Below are 22824 nucleotides of genomic sequence, written 5' to 3' on the forward strand. Positions count from 1 at the left end.
CGTCTTCCTGGCCCCACCCCCTGTATTTGGCCCCACCCCCTTCCCCGTGCCACTCCGCCGTCCTGGCTCCACCCCCAATCCCCCCTTAGACTCTCCCCTTCCTGCCCTCCTGCGGTAAGATGGCGGACTGGGTGGATTCGCTCTTTGACTCTCGCTCCTTCCCGTGCTGTGGGCTCCAGGAGTTCAGTGTGAGTGTTTCCACCTCGTGTTGATGCTTGCCTTCTCGCAGCTCCCGGGACACGGGGAGCCCGGATCCTGCGCTGGGCCCTTGGCCTCGGACTCGCGTGCGCCCGCTGCCCGGCGCCGAGTGCACTGCCGCCGGCCGAAGCCCGCCACCCAAGCCCGGGGATCGGGCGGGTAGGGCCTAGTGATTCCCAGGGCCCTGGGGCCGCCGTTATCGTCCACTTACTATCAGTAGCTTCTAAATGTGGTGCTGCCATTTGAGTATTGTGTAATATTTTAAGGAAAAGTTTGTAATTTGGCGAGTTATAGGGGTCAAGAATGAGGGTAATTTAATCATCACTTGTTGGGAATGGGGGGGGGGGGGGTCCATGGAGCAGAGCCTGAGCCTCATGGACAAGCTGACCTAGGATTGGGAGGTCATGATCAGAAAGAAATTAGAGAGAGGTTGATGTGGTTCAGGCCTTGGAACAGGTTTGGACAAGGGGAAGGGTTGGAACTAACAACGTCCTGCCTTTGGTGGGACCCAGATTTGTAAGCCTTCTAGCACATCAGTGGGAATGTAGAGGAAGGGTTTAAATTAGAAGAGTCAGACCAGATTAGGAATAAAGTTAAAGATAATTTCTTTATGCAAATAAAGTGATGGGAAATTGGAATTCTAATGGCATTTGATGCTCGGTCAGTTGTCTGAAATGTTTTGCAAAGTAAAAGGTACAAAGTGATGTAGGGGAAAGGTGAATGTATGGTACTAGATTAACAATCAGGTTTGGAGTCTGAATTTACACCTCCTGTTTCTAGTGACACCAAGCTCATAACGAACAGAGGAGTTCAGTGAGAAAAAAACAATGACTGCAGATGCTGGAAACCAGATTCTGGATTAGTGGTGCTGGAAGAGCACAGCAGTTCAGGCAGCTTCGAAGCTCCTTGGATGCTGCCTGAACTGCTGTGCTCTTCCAGCACCACTAATCCAGAGTTTAGTGAGAAGTCTAACAGATAACAGTCCAAAGAATGCCCTTGCTCTACAGGACAATCCTTAAATGATTATGATTAAACTGGTTCATTGGTTAATCCAACCACTTATTAATCATATTCAAATCAATATGGTCCTTGGGTTTAGACTATGGAGAGGTAAAGTAATGGTTATGTTACTGAACTAGTAATCTAGGAGCCTGAATTATCTCAAGACACATCCACATGGCAATTGAGGAAAATAAATGAAATAGATTAAAATAAATCTGGAAACAAAAAGTATCAGTAATAGTGTCAACAAAGTTCTCTGGTTCTATAATAACCCATCAGGTTTCCTTAAGGTCTCTAATCTGGCCAATATAAGACTCTAGATACATAGCAATGTGGCTGACTTTTGACTACCCTCTTCAGTTACCCTTTCAAGAAGGTAGCGCAAGATCACAATCTCAAGAACAATTAGGGATGGAACTTGAATGCTGACCTTGCTTCAATGGCCACATCCTGTGAATAAATTTAACGCAAAAAGCATTAAATGGTAATGGTGGTGAGTGTGCCATGGAGAAGAACTTGGGCAGGTGATAATTAGCATTTGGCGGGGCATGGACAACAAAGGAAGGGAGGAAATAGTTGAACAAAAAACGATTTGTAAAAATATCTTGGCAAATGATAAGCCAAAGTCTGTGTAGTTGTAGTGTTTGTTGCATTGTGTTATTGTGTTTTAGTAATGCTGTTCAGTATGACCGTGTGAATGTAGTTATTGTCTATTGACTGTCATTTGTATGCCACTGTGAAGTAATTTCAATTGACAGTTGGAACACCAGTCTGGTCAAAAGGTATTGCTTCAAACCACTTGGACTTGACGCCTCAATGCAGTGTCAGAAAACATCTACTACGCAATTAGGAAGGGCCCTTTAGATTTGTTGGGTCATCAATGAACCACATCAGTTTTCTTATGTATCTTTTAAGCAGCTCAGCACTCTATTCATATTTCCACAAAGTTCGCAAAATTGCTGAGTAGGGAGCAGAACTTTACCAAAGTGCGTCTGTCGTTTCAGACCATTAGCACAGTGACCCCAGCTTCAGGCACCCCTTGTTGAGCCAGGCTGAAGTTGAAATGTTTAGCAATGGAAAAAATAACATGTCACTTGCTACTTGGGCAGCCAAAGAAAAGTTTGCCATGCAGGCAGACCTTCCAACCCGATGAAAATTTTATGAGGGTAAAGATTCAGCCAAGTGTTAACAGTGTGAGATGGAATCCCATATGGGGATTCGTTGGCTTGCTTAATACATCCGAGTACTCGCTGGTCTCTGAACCAGTGTGATAGTCATGCCAGTAAGATTAAGTAGTCAGGAAGAAGTGAGAAATAAAATTGATTAATTCATATAAAAACTGAAAGAACTGCAGGTGCTGGTTTGGAACATCTAAATAGGTTTTTAATAAAAAATGCTTTGAATTTTGAGATAAATTAAGGAACACTGTTTTTACTGGCTGGTGAGTCAGTAACTAGTTTTCAGCATTGAAGAATGATGAGAGAAAATGAAAGTAATATGTTCTAACCACTGCAATATCCTGTCAGTAGCAGTTGGGGAAGTTATCAGATATTGAAGAGGAGATGGGGTAACATTTATATGATGTGCCGCAGAAAAAAAATCATTTAGTCCAATGGTTCATGTTCCACACAACAGTGAAGGTGGTTAACTGTCCAGGGCAAAGCAACCCTCTTGATCTGCACCACGTCAACAAATATTTCTTCCCTCCACCACCGATGCTCAGTAGCAGTAGTGTGCACCCGTGTCCAACAAGAGAATAAATGTTGTCCTCTTTCAAGTTCCTTCACCTCATCTGTCCTGTTCCTTGGTCCATTGTGCATTTCACTTCAAATGCCTATTAATAAGGATATTTTAGTGGCAGACCTGTTCATTTAGTTCCATTCCTATAAGTCGATAATGGAGAGCAGAATGATCATAGAGTCATAGAGAAGTGCTGCACGGAAACAGACCTTTCGGTCCAGCTCGTCCATGCCAACCAGCTATCCCAACCTAATCTAGTCCCACTTGCCGGCACCCAGTGGGTTTTAAGGTTGCTTTGGCAAATTCAGTGATTTTTAGGGCATTCAAAAGGGCTAAATAACTCCTTATGGAGGAATTGTCCAAAATTATTTGGGGCATTCACAGTTGCGTACTGTCTTTCACATGGAAGTTTCTAAGCCAGAGAATTATAGATCAGAAGTGACTTGTTGGGGTTTGAAGGGTCCTTTAGATCCCATAGTAATATGTCAAGCTCTTGATATCTAATTCCAGGAGAATGCTATTACTTCTGAGTGTGAGCATAAGTCAGCTACGAAGGTGATTCCTGGCATCAGGCATGTTTACTTGTTTCAGAAAGTTACAGAAGTGCATTGTTTGCAGGAGGAATGCAGCTAGTAAGGTTGAGATCTTTGAAAAGGGCATAATCCAGAAATCAAAAAGTGTGGTGCTGGAAAAGCACAGCCGGTCAGGCAGCTTCCGAGGAGGAGGAGGAGGAGGAGAGTGGATGTTTCCGCAAGCTGAAGCCGAACATTGGTTATGACTTGGATAAATGATGCAGCAACCTTTTGCTGCAAGACCAGACTAATAATAATAAGTTGTGACAAGTTGTGAGATTAAATTAACTAAACCAGCAATTTGTGACCTTGAACCAGAGAATCAATGGCCATGAATTTGAATTAACTTTATTGTCACATGTACTCACATGAACGCAGTGAAAGTTTACAAGTTGTCACTTATGGTGCCATCTTAGTTACAATAGTTTCTAGGTACAGATTCTTAGGGGACGCAAAAATAGAAAAATAAACCATCCAGCATTAGAGACCTTCAAAAATAAAAAGCCTTGGGAACAAATTAGAAAAATAAAGAAATATAAAGTTCAGAATAACAGTCTTTTCACAATTGTATTTAAAAGAAAATTTTTCAAACAAAGAGAGAATTTATGACAAAGTCATAGTTCATTTCATGGCAGTGGGCTCGATGACTCAAACCCCTTTTTGGGATCCCAGGCCAGACCTACATGATGCCAAAGAAAAGCCGCATTGAGTAACAGATTATTGCTGAAGCTGCCATAAGAACACCCAGACTGACGCCAATGAAAACCGCCACTGAAGTCACCGAGAGGAGACCCAAGTTTCTGCCGAAGCCACCGATGAGGAATCCCAGGCCAGCCACTGGAATCCAACCTGGACCTGCCTCATCGTCAAGGCCCCCGTTGAGCCTATTCCAAGGACCCACAAGGACACAATCAAGAGGAACAGCTGTATCCATCCTGCATTCTCTGCTGCAGCAGCCTCTCGGAGCATCCTTCCTTACCCGAAGTCGCCAAAAGACAACAAGATGAACTTGATGTTACAGAAAAAACTTTTTAAAAAGGATGCGGCAGGCCTGGTAATAGGAATCAGCCAGGTTTTCATTAAAATCAAAAGTTCTTAAAAGATCTTGCAATCACCTCTACCACCTAGAAAGACCAGGAGAATAGATACATAGGACTACTCTGTAGCTACAAGTACCCTTCAGATTGATGTAAACTTGAGAGGCAGGCACGAGTAGAAACAACTGAAGCTAGATTCAACTACATATTCAGCTCATAGAGGCCTTAAGTGGAATTATAGATAAATAGCTAAATTGGAATAGCTGAATAATGAGTAAATATAAGAGAGAATCACTTCTCTTGACGTGACAAGTTTCATCATGTTCTCAGAATGTCACAAAATACAAGTCTTCCAAATTCCAGTGGATGCAAGTCGAATCTGTCAAAGTATTCCTCATAAACCCAAGAATCAGTCGAATGAGCCTTTGATTAGACTGCATCTGTGCTCTCCTCAAATAAGGAGACCAAGATTATGTGCAGTCAGTGGAGTATAGTTGCTGTTTTGCTGTCAGAGTAAGTTGGATGATTTGTGCACCACCATTTTCCACAAACTGTAATGAGATGATGACTAAACTAACTTTTTAGTGAGGTTGGTTGAGAGTTATGATATACACTGAGAAGAATCTTTCTGTTGTTTTTCTTTGAATCTTTTGTGAACGACAAAGCAGCTTTTTGTTTTGGTTTATGTGATGCCTATCTTGTTTAATCTGATATCCTTCACTTTGAACCAGACGACAAAGTGTTACAGGATATGCGCACAGTACATTTCTAAAGTATCAGCAGAAAGATGCAGGCTAAATGCTAAGGACCTTGCCTGTTACTATTGGTCCTTGAATGGTGAACCAAGATATGATAGGAGGGAACAAACAGCCTGCACACACTTCACACTTTGGTAAAACATCCAGTTAGCAGAAGAGAAAAAACGTGGATCAGAGTTAGTGTTGCTGTGACCTGAATAATCAGATTGTGTAACATGCTATATTTTGGATCAGTGGTGATGGAAGAGCACAGCAATTCAGGCAGCATCCGATGAGCAGGAAAATCGACATTTCGGGCAAAAGCCCTTCATCAGGAATAAAATGGGCTTTTGCCCGAAACGTCGATTTTGCTGCTCGTCAGATGCTGCCTGAATTGCTGTGCTCTTCCAGCACCACTGATCCAGAATCTGGTTTCCAGCATCTGCAGTCATTGTTTTTACCTCTAACATGCTATATGACCAGTCCTTGTAGAGACTGCCTTAACTGTTTCAAAAAACAATGTCAGATTTTGAATGATGTACCTGATATCCATTGGAGAGAACTGTTAATTCTCAGGCATTATCTGCAAGGCAGTAATTTGATCCAAAAAGTTTAGAATCATTCCCACGCACTTTATTTTAAATGATACATTGCCAGTGCAGTTTCATGGTTCAGATGATGTCATGACAAATAGTTCTTGTTGTACTGTGTAATGTTACAATTCTGCTGCCTTGGCTGTTGCATTATCTCTACGAGTGGAAGGACTGAAAACATCCAATTGAGTAGTTTATTTGGAAATAAAAACGTAGAATCATAGAATCCCTATAGTGTGAAACTGGCCCTTCAGCTCAACAAGTCCACACCAACCCTCTGATGAGTATCCCACCCAGATCCATTCCCCTACTTTGTTACCTACGTTTACCCCTGACTAATGCACCTAACCAACATATCCCTGGACAATTTAACCGGGTCAATTCACCCAACCTGCATATCTTTGGGTTGTGGGAGGAAACCAGAGGACCCTGAGGAAACCCACGCAGACACGGGGAGAATGTGCAAACTCCGCACAGGCAGTCGCCCGAGGCTGGAATGGAACCTGGGACCCTGGTGCTGTGCCGCCCCATTTTTAGCATGGTATCAGCATATGTCATGTGTTCAAGATAACTATTGAAATTGTTTATCCTTTATATTTAACTTGGTAAAAGTCTGCTGATTTTTAAAATTCTTTATAAGTTGCTCTCGCTAATGTCTGCACTTTGTCTATGGGTGACTAACAAGATAATGGCCTGGATTTTGATTTGTAGTTTGGGCATCAGTTTCTATGTGTGCAGTTCAGTGTAGAATAGATGAATTCCACATAGATGAATTACCAGGAAATGGAAATACTTACAAATCATTTGAATTGACGCGGATTTCCATCTTTTAGACAATTAATCTTGGTCCAAATTCATTGAAAATGTTAACCTGTTGAACAAGTTGCAACCGGGGTTTTCAATAATATACTAAATTCATAATAATTGTTAAATAATCTCTCTGGTCCTATAAAATTAGTTTTATGTTTGCAAAATGTTCAGATGCTAAAAAGAATTAGATCTTGGAAAATTTAAATTTATGCATTAATTTCATATATAGGTTCTAATCTTTATTTTTTTCTCAGTAATATAATTACATGTGTGAAGGATCATTGGTGATTTTTGCTTCATGTGCCCAGTTTGATCATTTCTCTGTGTGATCGCTGGTCACCAGAGACTCTTTGGGTTGACTCTGGAATCAAAGTCGTACTGTACAATGGGAAATCCACCTACAAAAATCGTTAAATCTCTATGGACAGCTTTCTTCACGGCCAGCGTGTTTTCATCTTTTGTTCACGTGCTGTGTCTTGTATGTAAAAGGCACTCATTCACTTAATGGTGCTGTTCACAGGGTTTAATGATTATTCTGCAGCTTAACACTCAGCCTCCAATTCTAGCCTCTTGTGTCATCAGCTCTTTCAGTTCAAGGGCAATTAGAGACTGTCAACAGATGCTGTTCATGCCCATAATGCCCACAAACCATACAAATATAAAGACAGCCGAAGAAGGTTAAATATTCTCCCTAAACCTGTCAGACATTGTCTCTCATTCTTTCTTTAAGGTACAGGTAGTTCTCCTGTAATGCGTTCCTGTGTAACACTGTGTTATAGAAAACTGTGCAACAGAAATAATGGGGCCCAGGGGAAAAACAGAGTTGGGCGAACTGCCAAAAATAGCAGAAAAAAATCAAACCAAAAATAATAGCCTAACACAAACGATAACGCAGTCTAAGTAAATCTTTAAATCATATATTATTAATGAAATAATACAGTAAATTTAGTACTAAAATCACTGACCACAGCATTATACCTTTCATGAAGTTCTCCACCAGAAAGCATGCAAGCTGAGTGACCACATGATGCCGACGTGGAGGTCCAGTCTTCCTCAAGATTCTCTCCTGCTTTGAACTAAAGTTCCTTATAAATGTAGACTACAATTCCTAGTTTCAAGGCTTGCAGAGCTGATTGCGTTCCTGTTTTAACTGAACACACTAAATTTGCATTTTACAGACAGAGAATTGTGAGACTGCGTTTTGCTGCTCAGCTAGTGCCAAGGATAGAATCGTATAACAGCGAACAGGAATTTGCTTTATAAAAAATGGTCCACAATTCATTAAACGCGTTACAAACAAATCGTGTTTAATAAATGTGAGTTTTAGGGGAAACACTGCTTTCCTGATCTCCTGATGTGACTCAGTTTGAAATTTATCTTGATAATCATCCCTGTGAAGAGCCTCCCGAGTGTTTTTATTGCTTCAAAAGTACTCTGTAAATGGAAATTGTTGTAGTAATATTGTTTGGCTGCAATTCTTGTAATCTTTTATGGAGTTATGAATAGTTTAAAGTTACACTCGAAGACAATGGGATCAATGAAGGTCGTCTCCACAGCTGATGCCAGACATGAATTTTCCCAGTCACTGAGGGTTGTGTCACCTCCCACTCTCTTATTGCCCCCTGCAGCTGCTTCCTGGCCACAGCAAGTTGACAGAGAGAGTGAAAAAGCGACTCTACTATGGTCGAGATATGGATTACAACATGGATGCTCTGTCCTGTCCTGTTACCGGTATGTAGACGCGTTATAGTGCGTGTGGTTGGACTTTTGATATTTCAAGGTTCCAGAAGTATCAAAAGTGGGATGATCCCCGTGTTAGCTGATGCATAAGGGCCCCTAGGGCACCTAATTGAATCATATAGTGCAAGTTTTACATAAGATGTTGTGGATTTGGTGTTTAGCTTTCTGATCACAGCTTTCTCCTGTTGTCAGAACAAGGGCTGTCATTCTGAACCCACATTGCCCATCAATTTCAGCCAGTGGAGTGTACACGTGTTGTTTTTTTAAAAAGGTACTGATAGCCAGAGGTGCCGGTTTTCACACCCTGGTGATGCTGCCTTAAGTACTGTGGTGTCTTGGCACAACTCCTTAACATAAAATGTGATTTATTGTGGCCTTTACTTCCCACTTTAACTCCCATTCCTTGTGGCTGCGTTACCAGTCAAGATTCTACCAGACATAAATATATTCAAGGGAATTACACAGGCTTACTGCCCTCTGAGAGAAAAGAAATGCTGCCCTTTTCTTGTCTTAAATGGAAGAAGTCTTATTTTTGTACTGCATCCCCTATTTCTAATCTCTCCCACAACGGGGAGACTTTCTCTCAGCATCCACCTTTCAAATTTCATCAGACTCCTTTATTAAGCGGTGGCACCGTGATTAGCACTACTGCCTCTCAGCGCCAGAGACCTGGGTTCAATTCCCACTTCGGGCAACTGTCTGTGTGGAGTTTGCACATTCTTCCCGTGTCTGCATGGTTTTCCTCCAGGTGCTCCGGTTTCCTCCCACAATCCAAAGATGTGCAGGTCAGGTGAATTGGCCATGCTAAATAGCCCATGGCGTGAGGTGCATTAGTCAGAGGGAGATGGGTCTGGGCGGGTTACTCTTTGGAGGGTCGGTGTGGACTGGTTGGGCCGAAGGGCCTGTGTCCACATTGTAGGGAAGCAAATCTATTCATTTAGGATCTCATCCATATCCACTGGCTCCGTCCACAGGTTGGCCCTTTGCTCTCAAATAGGTCCCACTTTTTATCTGGTAACCCTCTTCGTACACTGAAAAAAAGCCTTGGGATTTTCCTTGATATAATCTGCCAAAGATATTTCATGGTTCCTTTTTGCCCTCCTAATTTCCTTATTAAGCAACCTACTACACACACTATCCTTTTGAAGGGCTTCCCTTGGTTTTAATGCACTGTAATGACATATGTTTCCTTTTTCTTTATCAAACTCTCAACATCCTTTGGCATCCAGGGCTTGTTGACTTTACCCTTCATTCTTAGAGGAGCAGGTTGGTTCTGAATTCTCAATGTACTACTTTTTAGAAAACCCTCATATTCCAAATTTAGACTTGTCTTCAATAAGCTGCTCCTAGTCTATGTTTGCCAGATCCTTTCTAATAATATTGAAATCGGCACACCCCCAATTTAGATGCTTAACTTCTGCATACCTTTATTCCTTTGCAGAATGACTTTGAAACTTTTGGTCACTATCCCCAAAATGCTGCACTGAAGCTTCAATCACTTGATCAGCTTCATTCCCCTGGATTAGAATCTAACACTATCTCTAGTAGGACTATCTACAAAGTGTTCTGGATGCACCTTAAAAATTCTGTCCAACCCTTTCACACAAAGGTGATTCTAGTTAATGTTAGCAAAGTTGAAGTTGCTGACATCTACAACCCTCTTTCTTTCACGCCTTTTTGTGATTTGCCTACATATTGCTCCTCTATCTCCTCCTGACTTTTGGAAGGCAAACAGAATAGAAACGCTCCACTGGTAACTTTGATAAGGTTGTAGGTAGGTTATGCAGAAAGCCAGTGCATCCTAGCCGGCAGTTCTGGAGCCTCTCTAACCATTATTGGAACAACTCATCACAGAGCTCTCACCTGTGTACTACTCAATAGGATGTTCTGGCTTCTATAGAAAGGATGTTGTTAATCTTGAGAGGGTGCATAAAAGATTTACAAAGATGTTCCCGGGACTACAGGGTTTGAGTTTTAGTGAGAGGCTGAATAGGCTAGGGCTTTTTACCCTGGAGTGTTGGAGATTGAGGGGTAACCTTACAAAGTTTATAAAATCATGAGGGCATGGGTGGGATAAATAGCCACAGTCATTTTCCTGCAGTGGGAAAGTCCAAAGCTAGAGGAATAAGTTTAAGGTGAGAGGGTAAAGACTTAAAAGGACCTGAGGGATAATGTTTTCTCAGAGTGTGGTGCATGTGTGGAATAAGCTGTCAGTGGTAGTGGTGGAGGCTGGTACAATTACAACATTTAAAAAGCATCTGGATGGGAATATGAAGAGGAAGATTTTAGAGCGGTGTGGACCAAATGATGGCAAATAGGACTAGGTCAGATTGGGACATCTGGTCAGTGCAGATGATTTGGACCAGAGGATTTGTTTGTGTTGTATGACTCTGACCAGCATTCAATTAGCCTAATTGGTCATAGGCTAAAATATATTATCAAGAAGGATATAGTAGACACTTGAAAAATCCTAATGCAGTTAGGTAAAGGTCCCGTGATTTTGTTAAAGTAAAATTGTGTCTCAAATACAAAGTTAGGTGGACAGGCAGGTAGTACTGAGGAAGTGGGGAGGCTGCAGAAGGATCTAGACAGTTTGGGAGAGTGGTCCAGGAAATGGCTGATGGAATTCAATGTAAACAAATGCGAAGTCTTGCACTTTGGAAAAAAGAATACAAGCATGGACTACTTTCTAAACGGTGAGAAAATTCATAAAGCCAGGATTTGGGAGTGCTAGTCGAGGATTCTCTAAAGGTAAACATGCAGGTTGAATCAGTGATTAAGAAAGCAAATGCAATGTTGTCATTTATCTCAAGAGGGTTGGAATATTAAAGCACCGTTGTTCTACTGAGACTTTATAAAGCTCTGGTTAGGCCCCATTTGGAGTACTGTGTCCAGTTTTGGTCCCCACACCTCAGGAAGGACATACTGGCACTGGAGTGTGTCCAGCGGAGATTCACAAGGATGATCCCTGGAATGGTAGGTCTAACCTATGAGGAACGGCTGAGGATCCTGGGATTGTATTCATTGGAGTTTAGAAGATTAAGGGGAGATCTTATAGAAACTTACAAGATAATACATGGCTTGGAAAGGATGGACGCTAGGAAATTGTTTCTGTTAGGCGAGGAGACTAGGACCCGTGGACACAGCCTTAGAATTAAAGGGGGTAAATTCAGAACAGAAATGCGGAGACATTTCTTCAGCCAGAGAGTGGTGGGCCTGTGGAATTCATTGCCGCAGAGTGCAGTGGAGGCCGGGACGCTAAATGTCTTCAAGGCAGGTTTTGATAAATTCTTGATGTCACAAGAAATTAAGGGCAACGGGGAGAATGCGGGTAAGTGGAATGCCCATCAGCCATGATTGAATGGCGGAGTGGACTCGATGGGCCGAATGGCCTTACTTCCACTTGTATGTCTTATGGTATGGTTACTAAATTTGCTGGTGCTACAAAGATGGATAGGAAAGTAATTTCTAAGGAGGACACAGAGTTTAATAAGGGATTTAGATACCTTTGTGAGTGAGCAAAAATCTGGGCAGATAGTGTTATTTGGGAAAATGTGCACTTACCTACTTCAGGCAGGAATAATTGTAAAGTTTATGTTTAAATGGATGGTTGCAAAACTGGTGTAAAAGGGAGCTGGTACATGAACCTCAAAACGATAACATGCAGGTATAACAAGTAATTACAAAGGCAAATGACATGTTGTTTATTGTAAAGGGAATTGAAATTAAAATTAGGGAAGTTTTGCTACAATTGCATAGGTCATTGGCAAGACCACATCTGTAGTATTGTATACACAGTTTTGATTTCCTTACTTGAGAGACGATATCATAACATTGGACGCAGTTCAGGAAAGGTTTGTTCAATTTATTCCTGGAATAACAGGTTACTTTATGTGGAAAGGTTGGATAGTTAGACCTGTATCCTTTGATATATAGACGAATGTAAGGTGATCTTATTACAACATACAAGATCCTAAGGCGATTTGAAGTGGTGTACTTCTGCTTGTAGGGCAAACTAGAGTTAAGGGCACAGTTTAACAATAGGGATCTCTAGTTTAAGATGGAGATAAGGAATGTTTTGACTGTGGATGGTTAGTGTGTGGACTTTGTTCCCCTCCCACCCTAAGAGCTGTGGAGACAGGGTCATTAAATATTTTCAAGGCTGAGCTAGATAGATTATTGATTGACAAGGGATTCAAAGGGTACAAGGAGTAGATAGTTTTTGCTCCTCTTCCCTATGATACAGAAGGTTACCAAACATTACAAAGGGATCTTGATCAATTGGAACAATGGGCTGAGGAATAGCAGATGGAATATAATTTGGATAAATGTAATGTATTGCATTTTTGTAAAACAAACAAGGACAGGAATTATACAGTTAATGGTAGGGCCCTGGGTAATGTTGTAAACAGAGAGACCTAATGTTCAGGTACTTAATTCTTTGAAAGTTGTATCCCAGGTAGACAGGGTGATTTAAGAAGGCGTTTGACAGGCTTATCATCATTCCTCAGACCTTTTGAGTATACGAGTCAGGATGTCATTTTGAGGTTGTACAGGACATTGGGTGAGATGTCTTCTGGAATACTGTGTCCAGTTCTGGTCATCCTTGTGTAGGAAGGGGATACTATTAAATTGGAAAGGGTTCAGAAAAGGTTTACCAGGGTATTGCCGGGATTGGAGGGTTTGAGTTATAAGGAGAGGCTGGATAGGCTGAGACTTATTTTTTAACTGGAGCATAGGAAGTTGTGGGGTGACTTTATAGAAGTTAATAAAATCACGAGGGCCATAGATAAAGTGAATTGCAAAGGTCTTTTCCCTAGGTTGGGCGAGTTCAAAACTAGGGGGCATATTTTTAAGGGGAGAGGAGGAAGATTTAAAGGGACCTGAGGGGCAACCTTTTCACACAGCGGGTGGTTTGTATGTGGAATGAACTACCACAGGAAGTGGGAGATGCAGGTACAGTTGCAACATTTAAAAGACATTTGGACTAGTACATGAACAGGAAAGGTTTGGAGGGATATGGGCCAAATGCAGGCAAGTGGAGCGAGTTTAGTTTGGGAAACTTGGTCAGCTTGGAGGAAGGGTCTGTTTCCATATCTGACTGTATGACAGATCAGTTGTGTTCTTGTCAAATGGCAGAGCATGCTCAAAGGGCTGAATGGCCTCGACTTCTGAGCTGATACATTCTTATATTCAGCCAATTATGAGTCTGTCTGCTTAATGGGAAAGCACTGAAGGATTTGGGTGCACATAATGAAATAGGACCTCAAATCCAACTCTCCTTGAACATTACCAATCAGGTGGATGAAATAGTTGAACAGTTCTAGACAATTTTATACTTTGTAGATGTGGAATATAGTTGGAGAGTAAAGTGTAATGATGAATTTACATGCGTCGTCTTATCCAACTTTTGGATGAGGTGTTATAAACAAAGGCTGTGACCTCAGTACAATTTTAAAAAAACTCATAGCACCTTTTTGATGAAGAGAAAGGAATTTCACAAGTGTCCTGATCACTATTAATCCCTCAATTAAATATTAATAGAACTTCACAGTTCAAAATATATCTGATACATAGACCATACACCCCACTGATTAGCTGACTGAAGTAGCCCATGTGTGCAAATCTAAAACTAACCATCTGTAGCTTGTCTAAAAAGCCATCTATTGTGATTCTGCAATTGGGCAGCATTTGCTGAACAATCCTAAGAGCACATATTTTGGTTCACTTACAATTGCTAGCAGCAGAGCAGGGACAGGTTCTTTGCAGACTAATGGAAAATGCTTAAACCTTGTCTCTTTATTGAATCATCCAGGAACCTGAGTAATCTATAATTTCTCTTGCATTGTCCATGGCAATGCTTTAGTCAATCGAAGTTAACATACTAACCAATCAGCACGCTGTTTCCCTTGTATAAATCATTGAGTGAAATTTGGCATTTTTGCATTTGCCCTGATGAGGGCAAGACCAACAGTTCAGCAACTGTTTTGAGTAAGATTGACCTTCTGAACTGCTAAGCAAATGAACTAATTCAAAGATATTGTCTTTTTCAGACATTGCAGTTGAACTGCTTCAGAAATCAGCACCAAGTCCCATTCGAAAACTCCAGAAGAAATATGCAGCTCACGTGGCGAGGTATATTTCCACATTATGTTGCAGTACTGTAATAACTGTTTCTTGCGTAGTAGGGCCTGAGAGTTGCTTAAGTTGCTAGTAGCGTCATACTTGTTCTCCAACAGTAATTGAAAGTCCTGAACAGTGCACTTTTTGTCCTGTCATGTATTTCTTGGAACATAACTTTTAGAAATGAAGAACTTGTAACAACGAGAAGTTACAAGAGATAAAAGTTGGAGAGGGATCAAGGACAGTAATGGAGTTGGCTAGTCAATGACTGGGTTTGGGTTCTCCTCTAAAACTGCTAAATGTATGATTTTGTTTTTATTTTACTTGGTTCTGGGTTCTATGTTCTACTGACACCAGATTTATTGCTCATCCCTGATTGCTCCAGGAGGATGGTTATCTTTGATCATTTTAGCTTTTTCGTCAGATAAGTAGAGGCACAGAACAAAAATCTTAAAATTCCATCTGAAAATCATGAACAAAATGATGAATTTTTGTTTGCAAACAAAGCTCACTGTATTCAAACACAATCTGCAATAGAAGTTAAATCATTCAGTCGAGTGAAATGTGGCTGGTGAGAGTAAATAATTCAGTTCTTATCAGCTTCAGACTTGATATTGTTTCCAAATTTTGCATAAAGCTGGACTTTAAGATTGAATGCACCTGTTGAATTTTCTCCACGTGTCTGCAAAGTATCTGGATCTCATCTTGGAAACTTTGATTTGTAGACATTGTAGCTTTGACGACACTTCAGTTTGGAGCCTAGAGCGTTATTGAGCTGTAAGATATCTCGAGTAATGCACGGTCATAAACTGCATTTGACACATTGAAATTTTATTACTGATATTGATACGTCAGTGTAATTTAAAGTAGTCTGTAAATCTGTGCTTTTCTCTATTTTCCAAGCCTAATCACCACCTAATGTACAAGATCATCAGTGTGCACTCAAAACCTGAGGATTAATGATGTCCGTCTTTTCCACAGGGAGGCCTGTATCTCGCCTTGTGCAATGATGCTTGCTCTCGTCTACATTGAACGACTACGACACCGAAATCCAGAGTACTTACAGCAGATCTCCTCGTCTGACCTTTTTTTAATATCCATGGTGAGTGAGACCATGACTTCACGCTGTTTTTGTGCCTTCAGGCTATGGTTAAGATCGACTTAGAAACATGTAGTGTCTTTCACAAATCTGGCATGTTCCTAAACACTTCACAGTCAATGAAGAACTTTAAAGGTATAGTCAATGTTGTAATATAGAAAGAAGTGCTGCAAGTTAGCACACAGCAGGGTCCCAGAACAGCAGCTGTCACTGCCCAGATAAGTTCTGCTAGGGCCATGGATTGAGGGAGAAAAATTAACTAGATCATCAGGGATGATTCCCCTGTTATAGAATCATAGAGTTATTGCATGAAAACAGACCTTTCAGTCCAACTCGTCCATGCTGACCAGATGTCCTAAATTAATCTACTTCCATTTGCTAGCACTTGGCCCATATCCCTCTAAACCCTTCCTATAAATGTATCCATCCAAATGCCTTATAAATGCTGTTCCAGCCTCCACCACTTCCTCTGGCAGCTCATACACACCACCCTCTGTGTGAAAAATGTGTCTCTTGGGTTCCACTTAAACCTTTCCCTTCTCCCCCTAAATCTATGACCTTTAGTTCTGGACACCCCCACCTTGGGAAAAGACCTTGACTATTCATCCTATCCATGCCACCCATGATTTTATCAAATTTTCCAAGATCCATGGAAAATAGCCCCAGTCTATTCAGCCTTTCCCACAGCTCAAATCCTGCAACCCCTGAACAGTGGTTGTAAATCTTTTCTGCAACCTTTCAAGTTTCACAACATCTTTCCTATAGCAGGGAGACCAGAATTGTTCTTTGAAATGGGGTCATAGGATCTTTTACAGCCATCTGAAAGGGCAGAGGCAGTCTGTTTTTGTTTGAAATGAGATAGCTCTAAGAACCCCCTCAGTACTACAATGAAGCTGAGATTTTTGTCATGAAGTTCTTATTGATGCATCTGAACAGCAAAAGTTTTTAACTTGTTGAACAACCTGTGAAGGAGAAAGTGAGGTCTGCAGATGCTGGAGATCAGAGCTGAAAATGTGTTGCTGGAAAAACACAGCAGGTCAGGCAGCATCCAGGGAACAGGAGAATCGACGTTTCGGGCATAAGCCCTTCTGCCCGAAACGTCGATTCTCCTGTTCCCTGGATGCTGCCTGACCTGCTGCGCTGTTCCAGCAACACATTTTCAGAACAACTTGTGAAGCTTTGCTGTTTCTTTGGTGGTGTTAATTTATAGCAATGATTCCGTTATGTATCTGTCCTGTTTCCCGTCATAGCTCCAACTCTAGATTGTTCAAGATCAAATGAATCAGGAATTTTCTCTACTATTCTGTCCTTTTGTTACCAACTGTCCTCACTGTAGAACCAGGAATAGTTTCCTGCATCAACTTAAAACTCTTCAGAATATTGAATAGTTCTTCAGAGTAATTAACTGTACAGGATAAATGCTGCAATGTTTCCAAGGCATGAGATAAGGCACTACATTCATTGTAAATTACACCTTTACTACTTCAACAAATGCTTGAGACTGGCCATGATCTATTAAAAATCTTAACTCATCTTCTGATCCTAACTAATTCAGCGAATCATACAACATGGAAACACATTCTTTAGACCAATCAGTCCATGCTGAGCATAATCCTAACTATGCTAATCCCATCTGCCTGCGCTTGGCCCACATCCCTCAAAACCTTTATTATTCATTTATTTATAATTCATGTACTTATCCAAATGTCTTCTAAATGTTGTAGCTGTACCCACATCCTCCACTTCCTCTGGAGGTTCGTTCCACACACAAACTACTCGGTAAAAAAAAGTTTCCCTTCATGCCTTTTTTAAATCTTTCTCTTCTCACTTTTAAAATATGCCCCCTAGTCTTGAAATTCCCCCACTCTTGGGAAAAGGACACTTCTCATTTACCTTATCTACACCCTTCATGATTTTATGAACCTCTATAAGGTCACCTCTCAGCTTCTGCGCTCCAGGGAAAACAGCCCTAGCATATTTGCCTCTATGACTCAGTCACGAAGCAAAAGAACTGACCGTTCGGCCCAACTCATCCATGCCAATGAGGTTTCCAAAGTTGAACTGGTCCCATTTGCCTGCATTTGATTCATATCCCTCTAAACCTTTCCTTTCCATTTTCCTGTCCAAATGTTTCAATTTATTTTCTTTCATTTATTTTTCCCAATTGTAATGGAATTTATCTTAAGATAGTTCAGGCTCCTAGAATACTAGTCCGGTGATATAACCACTGTTCTACTACTCCACTGTCTAAACCCAAGGACCATCCTATTTTGAAAATGTTTAGTGCATGGTTGGACTAACCAGTGACCCATGAACCACCAATTTGGTCATAATCACTTAATGATTATACCATAGAGCAGGGGCATTCCTTGGACTGTTATCTGACAGACCTCTCACTAAACCTTTTTCTGTCCGTTCTTTCCATTCTCAGCTTCGATTCAATTGGAATCGAAAATGCAGACTCCCAAGCTGATCCGTAATCTAAAACCGTATAACTATCTTTCTCCCCCACCCCCGTCTACCTTTCACTTTGCAAAATATCAGTCTTGGACAACTGACCTAGCATCAATTGCTATTTGCAGAAGAGAATTCCAACAATAGAGTCATAGAGATGTACAGCATGGAAACAGACCCTTCGGTCCAACCCGTCCATGCCGATCAAATATCCCAACCCAATCTAGTCCCACCTGCCAGCACCCGGCCCATATCCCTCCAAACCCTTCCTATTCATATACCCATCCAAATGCCTCTTAAATGTTGCAATTGTACCAGCCTCCACCACTTCCTCTGGCAGCTCATTCCATACACGTACTACCCTCTGTGTGAAAAAGTTGTCCCTTAGGTCTCTCTTTATTTCTTTCACCCTAAACCTATGCCCTCTAGTTATGGACTCCCCGACCCCAGGGAAAAGACTTTATCTATTTATCCTATCCATACCCCTCATGATTTTGTAAACCTGTATAAGGTCAAGAGGTGATTCTTCATTTCATTCCTGATCTGATCTGGTTCTCCTTTTTAAACTCTTTCTATCGACTCTCCAACCAATCCACCCCATCTGCCAAAAGGGACGTTGCACCGTGTCCCACCAAGGGTAGCACTTTGTTAGCTCCAACCCTTCCCCTTGTCCAAACCTGTTCCAGTGCCCAAGGCCTGAACCGCCATTTCTTCTCTCTAATTGCTTTCTGATCATGATCCTACCATCCTAGCTCAGCTTCTCCATGAGACCCATGCTCTGCTATATGGGCCCCTATCCCCAATAAGTGATGAACATTGAATTCCCCACCCCCATCCTTCATTCCCTCAATTCCCCAACTTTTCCCGCCTCAGGCGACTGACTGTGTGGAGTTTGCATATTCTCCCCATGTCTGCGTGTGTTTCCTCCGGGTGCTACGGTTTCCTCCCACAGTCCAAAGATGTGCAGGCCAGGTGAATTGGCCATGCTAAATTGCCCGTAGTGTTAGGTGAAGGGGTAAATGTAGGGGTATGGGTGGGTTGGTGTGGACTTGTTGGGCCGAAGGGCCTGTTTCCACACTGTAAGTAATCTAATCTAATAACCTTTCGTTAAAATATTCCACAATAATTAACTGTCAACACCATACTTAAAGACAACTGAAACTATTGATAATGCTGTCCCATCTTGGAAACTCCACAGACTGAACCACCTTGGTTGAGGGGACACTAAATAAAATAAGATACTATGGATTGTGAAACTCTGAAACAAACATAGAGAATGCTGGAGAAACTCAGAAGATCTGGCGGCATCTGTGGACAGAGAGAAAAGTAACGTTTTGAGTCCAGTATGACTCCTCTTCATATCTTTTCTCTCGTAATTATTGTGTATGCTGCGGAGGTGACTGGTTCCCTGAAGTAAAAACTTGATTATTATGAACGGGGATGTTACACTGTCTGCTCTGAAGTCAAAGCTGAAGTAGTGACCTGAATGTGTTTATTTCTATCGGTCATAAACTCAACAATATAAACATTTATCCATTTAACACCGCAGGAGTTCCTCCAGGCATTTACCGCATATACTCGAGTAATAATCAAATTCTTTTGACCACTTTTTAAGATTAAATTTATGGGGTCGACTATTACATGGATACTACTTTTGAGGGGCTGAAATTCATGCCCATCAAATTTCATATCGTATCATTAGCAGAAGCCCAAATGGTCTCTAAATGAATAAAGAATTAAAAACAATGACTTGTGGTAATTCTGAAAACCCAGAGCGGAACACAATAGCCAGCGGACTGGAAGACCAGGAACGGAGCAGAACAACCGGCAGGCTAGAAAGGTGGAACAGGATGTGACGGCCGGCACACTGACTCATAAATATTGATTTGTTATCTGTGAAGAACTAGGGTCAACATTTACACGAGATATATCGAAAATTCCAGGTTTTTTGGCCAAAAATAGGGGGTTGACATTTAAATGGGATTGTCTATTACTCGAGTATATGCAGTAACTACAATAACATACCACTTGGAAATGATACACATAAGTCATTATCCAAATTACTTTGAAAAAAAAAATTCTTCACAGAACTGAAGGATACACATCCATAGACCTCTGTTTCAAATCCAAATTTCAAAACAGAATATGTATTCTGAATCTTATAACATATTTACCACTGAGAGAGTCCAGAAATTCATTTCAATGGGCAATATTATTTCTAGCCATTATTCCTGATGTTTCTCTATTAGTGCTTGTTTTCATGCTTCTTTTGGCTTTGTTGCAGATGGTTGCCAGTAAATACTTGTATGATGAAGGAGAAGAGGAAGAGGTGTTTAATGACGAGTGGGGAGCCGCAGGCAAGCTGGATGTTCAAGTGGTCAACACTCTGGAGATGAACTTTCTGCGAGCAATTGTAAGTTATCTGAACTGTCCATTCAATGGAGTTATGAGTTTTGAAGAATGTACATACCGTTAAGCTTATGCTTGAAACATCTTATCTGACTTGCTGGGCTTTGCTAGGTGGAATACAGTATAGCCAGTTTACCACCAGTGGTCTAGAAGGGGTCTGGTGTAACATGCAGTCAGTTCTGCTCTAATGTGGTAGTTCCGTTCTCATGCAATCCCATGTTATAAGAAAATTGTGTAATAGCGGCACCATTTAAACTAATGTGGCCTGAACCGGGTTAATAACCAATATACACTTTAAAACGTTGTGCTTTAGAAATAGGGTCCCCAATTCATCAATCGTGTTATAGCGAATTCATGTTAACAAAGTACTTGGTATATCAGAATGACCTTTAGTTATTTAATGGTGTGGAGCTTCACCAGATTATAGTCCCAGTCAGAGCTGGGACAAGAGCAGTGTTGAACTGTGTAACCCATTGGCCTTACTGTTTGCAAATCTCCATCAGCATCAGATCCTTATGAAACTTTTTAACTATTTGATCTAAGCTCTGTTTTGGAAATGAGGATCGGTAGACAATCTGAATGAATTCTCGTGATCACATGGAGTCACAAAATATTATACAGGCAAAAAAAATTGTGATTGTTCCTCTTTCTTACTCCCTTTTTCTTTCCAACCTTGTAACTTTCCTTCAATGAATGATGGTAATTTATTTGTTGAAGTTACCATCAAATATTATACCACCACCCCTTCAAGCATCACATTCCAGATTACACAACTTTTAAAAGAAGAGTTTCACCATTTCACCTTTGGTTCCTTTACCATTGCCTTAAATACATGTTCATATTTTGAGTCTTTCTACCATTGGCACAGTTACCTCCCTGTTGACTATTCAAATTCAGGATTTAGAACAGGTCTGAAGAGATCTTCTCTTAATCTGTGATGCTTTGAAGAGAACAATCCCAGTTTGTCAAATTAAATACAGGAATTGCTGGAAAAACTCAACAAGTCTGGCAGCATCTATAGAGCAAAAGCAGAATTAACCTTTTCAAGTCCAGTGACCCTTCTTAGGAATTAATTGTAGTTAGGAAAAGGTTAAATGTAAAGAAGAGGTGATGAGGAAGGGGAAGGAGTAAACGCTAGATGGAGCCCAGAGAGAGAAAAGTAGTTGAGCAGACAAAGGAATGAGTAAAGGTCAGCCTGGGAGAATAGATAGCTGCTAATGGGGACCATTAGTTGCTGACAATGTATTGTTTGTGGAGCCAGCCCATCTGATGACAAGGCCTGATGTGTGGGAGTTAGGGTAAGGACATGGGAAAAAGTGTTTAGGCCATAATATTTTAACACTTTTTAGGTCAACGTACTTTAATCAGGACAGTGAGAGCCAGTGAAAGTTTACTCTCAATTTATTCTCCATCGACTGCTGACCAACTAATTCAGAGGGTGAACTAAAGTAATTACAAAGGAGGTGTAATCCTTGATAGAGATTTATAAAATCATGAGGGGCATGGATAGGGTGAATGGCCAAGATCTTTTTCCCAGGGTAGGGGCTTGGTTTAAGGGGAAACATTTAAAAAGCACCTGAGGGGAAACTTTTTCACACAGAGGATGGTACGTGTGTAGAATGAGCTACCAGAGGAAATGTTGGAGGCTGGTACAATTACAGCATTTAAAAGGCATCTGGATGGGTATATAAATAGGAAGGATTTAGAGGGAAATGGGCCGAGATCAGATTAGGATATCTGGAGGGCCTGGACAAGTTGGATGGAAGAGTCTGTATCCATGCTGTAAACTCTATGCTTTAGAAATTTGACTTGAAAGTAACCTTGCTTTTTGGGTCTTCAGGCTGAGGGTCTCCTTGTAATCTGTCTCCTTGTGTCCCAAACTGGTAGGATGAGTTGCAGGTGTCAGTCCTTAGCCTGTGTTGAATTGTGGGAGCCTGTGCTTGTCATGAAACTGAAAAAGAGTATTCCTTACCGAGTGAGAAATAATTTGAAAATGGAAAAGTACTTTGAATAAAGTGTATTCTGACCAAGATCAGTAAATTGTCTTAAGTTTGATGTCGTAGATTCTTAAGTTTCTTGTATTTGTTGTACTGTGAATTAAAGATAATGCCAGCTATGTTGCAGGAGAAGGGTTGAAAAGGGGTTTATAAGTTAGATATCTGTACAGTGACAGTTTATAACTAAAGGTTTATCTCTTTTCTATGCTGCAGGATTGGAACTTGTACGTAAACACCCAGGAATTCTTTGAGCTTTTGAGTCGATTGGAGGGAAGGTGAGTCCAGGGCTTTGGTGAGAAACACTTGCTTTGGT

General features: G+C 41.1%; 1 protein-coding gene across 2 annotated transcripts in view; it reads left to right on the top strand.

Moving 5' to 3' along the window:
- The first annotated feature begins 79 nt into the window (after positions 1–79).
- Positions 80–22824, top strand: part of cnppd1 (cyclin Pas1/PHO80 domain containing 1) — a 40736-nt gene continuing 17991 nt past the window's right edge. Inside the window, exons 1-7 of one of the 2 annotated variants that reach the window (XM_043694277.1) lie at positions 98–188; positions 8318–8420; positions 9659–9695; positions 14483–14564; positions 15534–15654; positions 20390–20518; positions 22725–22786. In XM_043694277.1, the coding sequence (XP_043550212.1) occupies positions 8370–8420; positions 9659–9695; positions 14483–14564; positions 15534–15654; positions 20390–20518; positions 22725–22786 (482 nt within the window). In that variant the 5' untranslated portion in view covers positions 98–188; positions 8318–8369. Of the gene's footprint in view, positions 189–8317; positions 8421–9658; positions 9696–14482; positions 14565–15533; positions 15655–20389; positions 20519–22724; positions 22787–22824 lie in introns of both variants that reach the window. The other variant, XM_043694276.1, reaches the window with a different exon arrangement.

This window comes from Chiloscyllium plagiosum, chromosome 7, assembly GCF_004010195.1.
Source record: "Chiloscyllium plagiosum isolate BGI_BamShark_2017 chromosome 7, ASM401019v2, whole genome shotgun sequence".
Lineage (NCBI taxonomy): Eukaryota > Metazoa > Chordata > Chondrichthyes > Orectolobiformes > Hemiscylliidae > Chiloscyllium > Chiloscyllium plagiosum.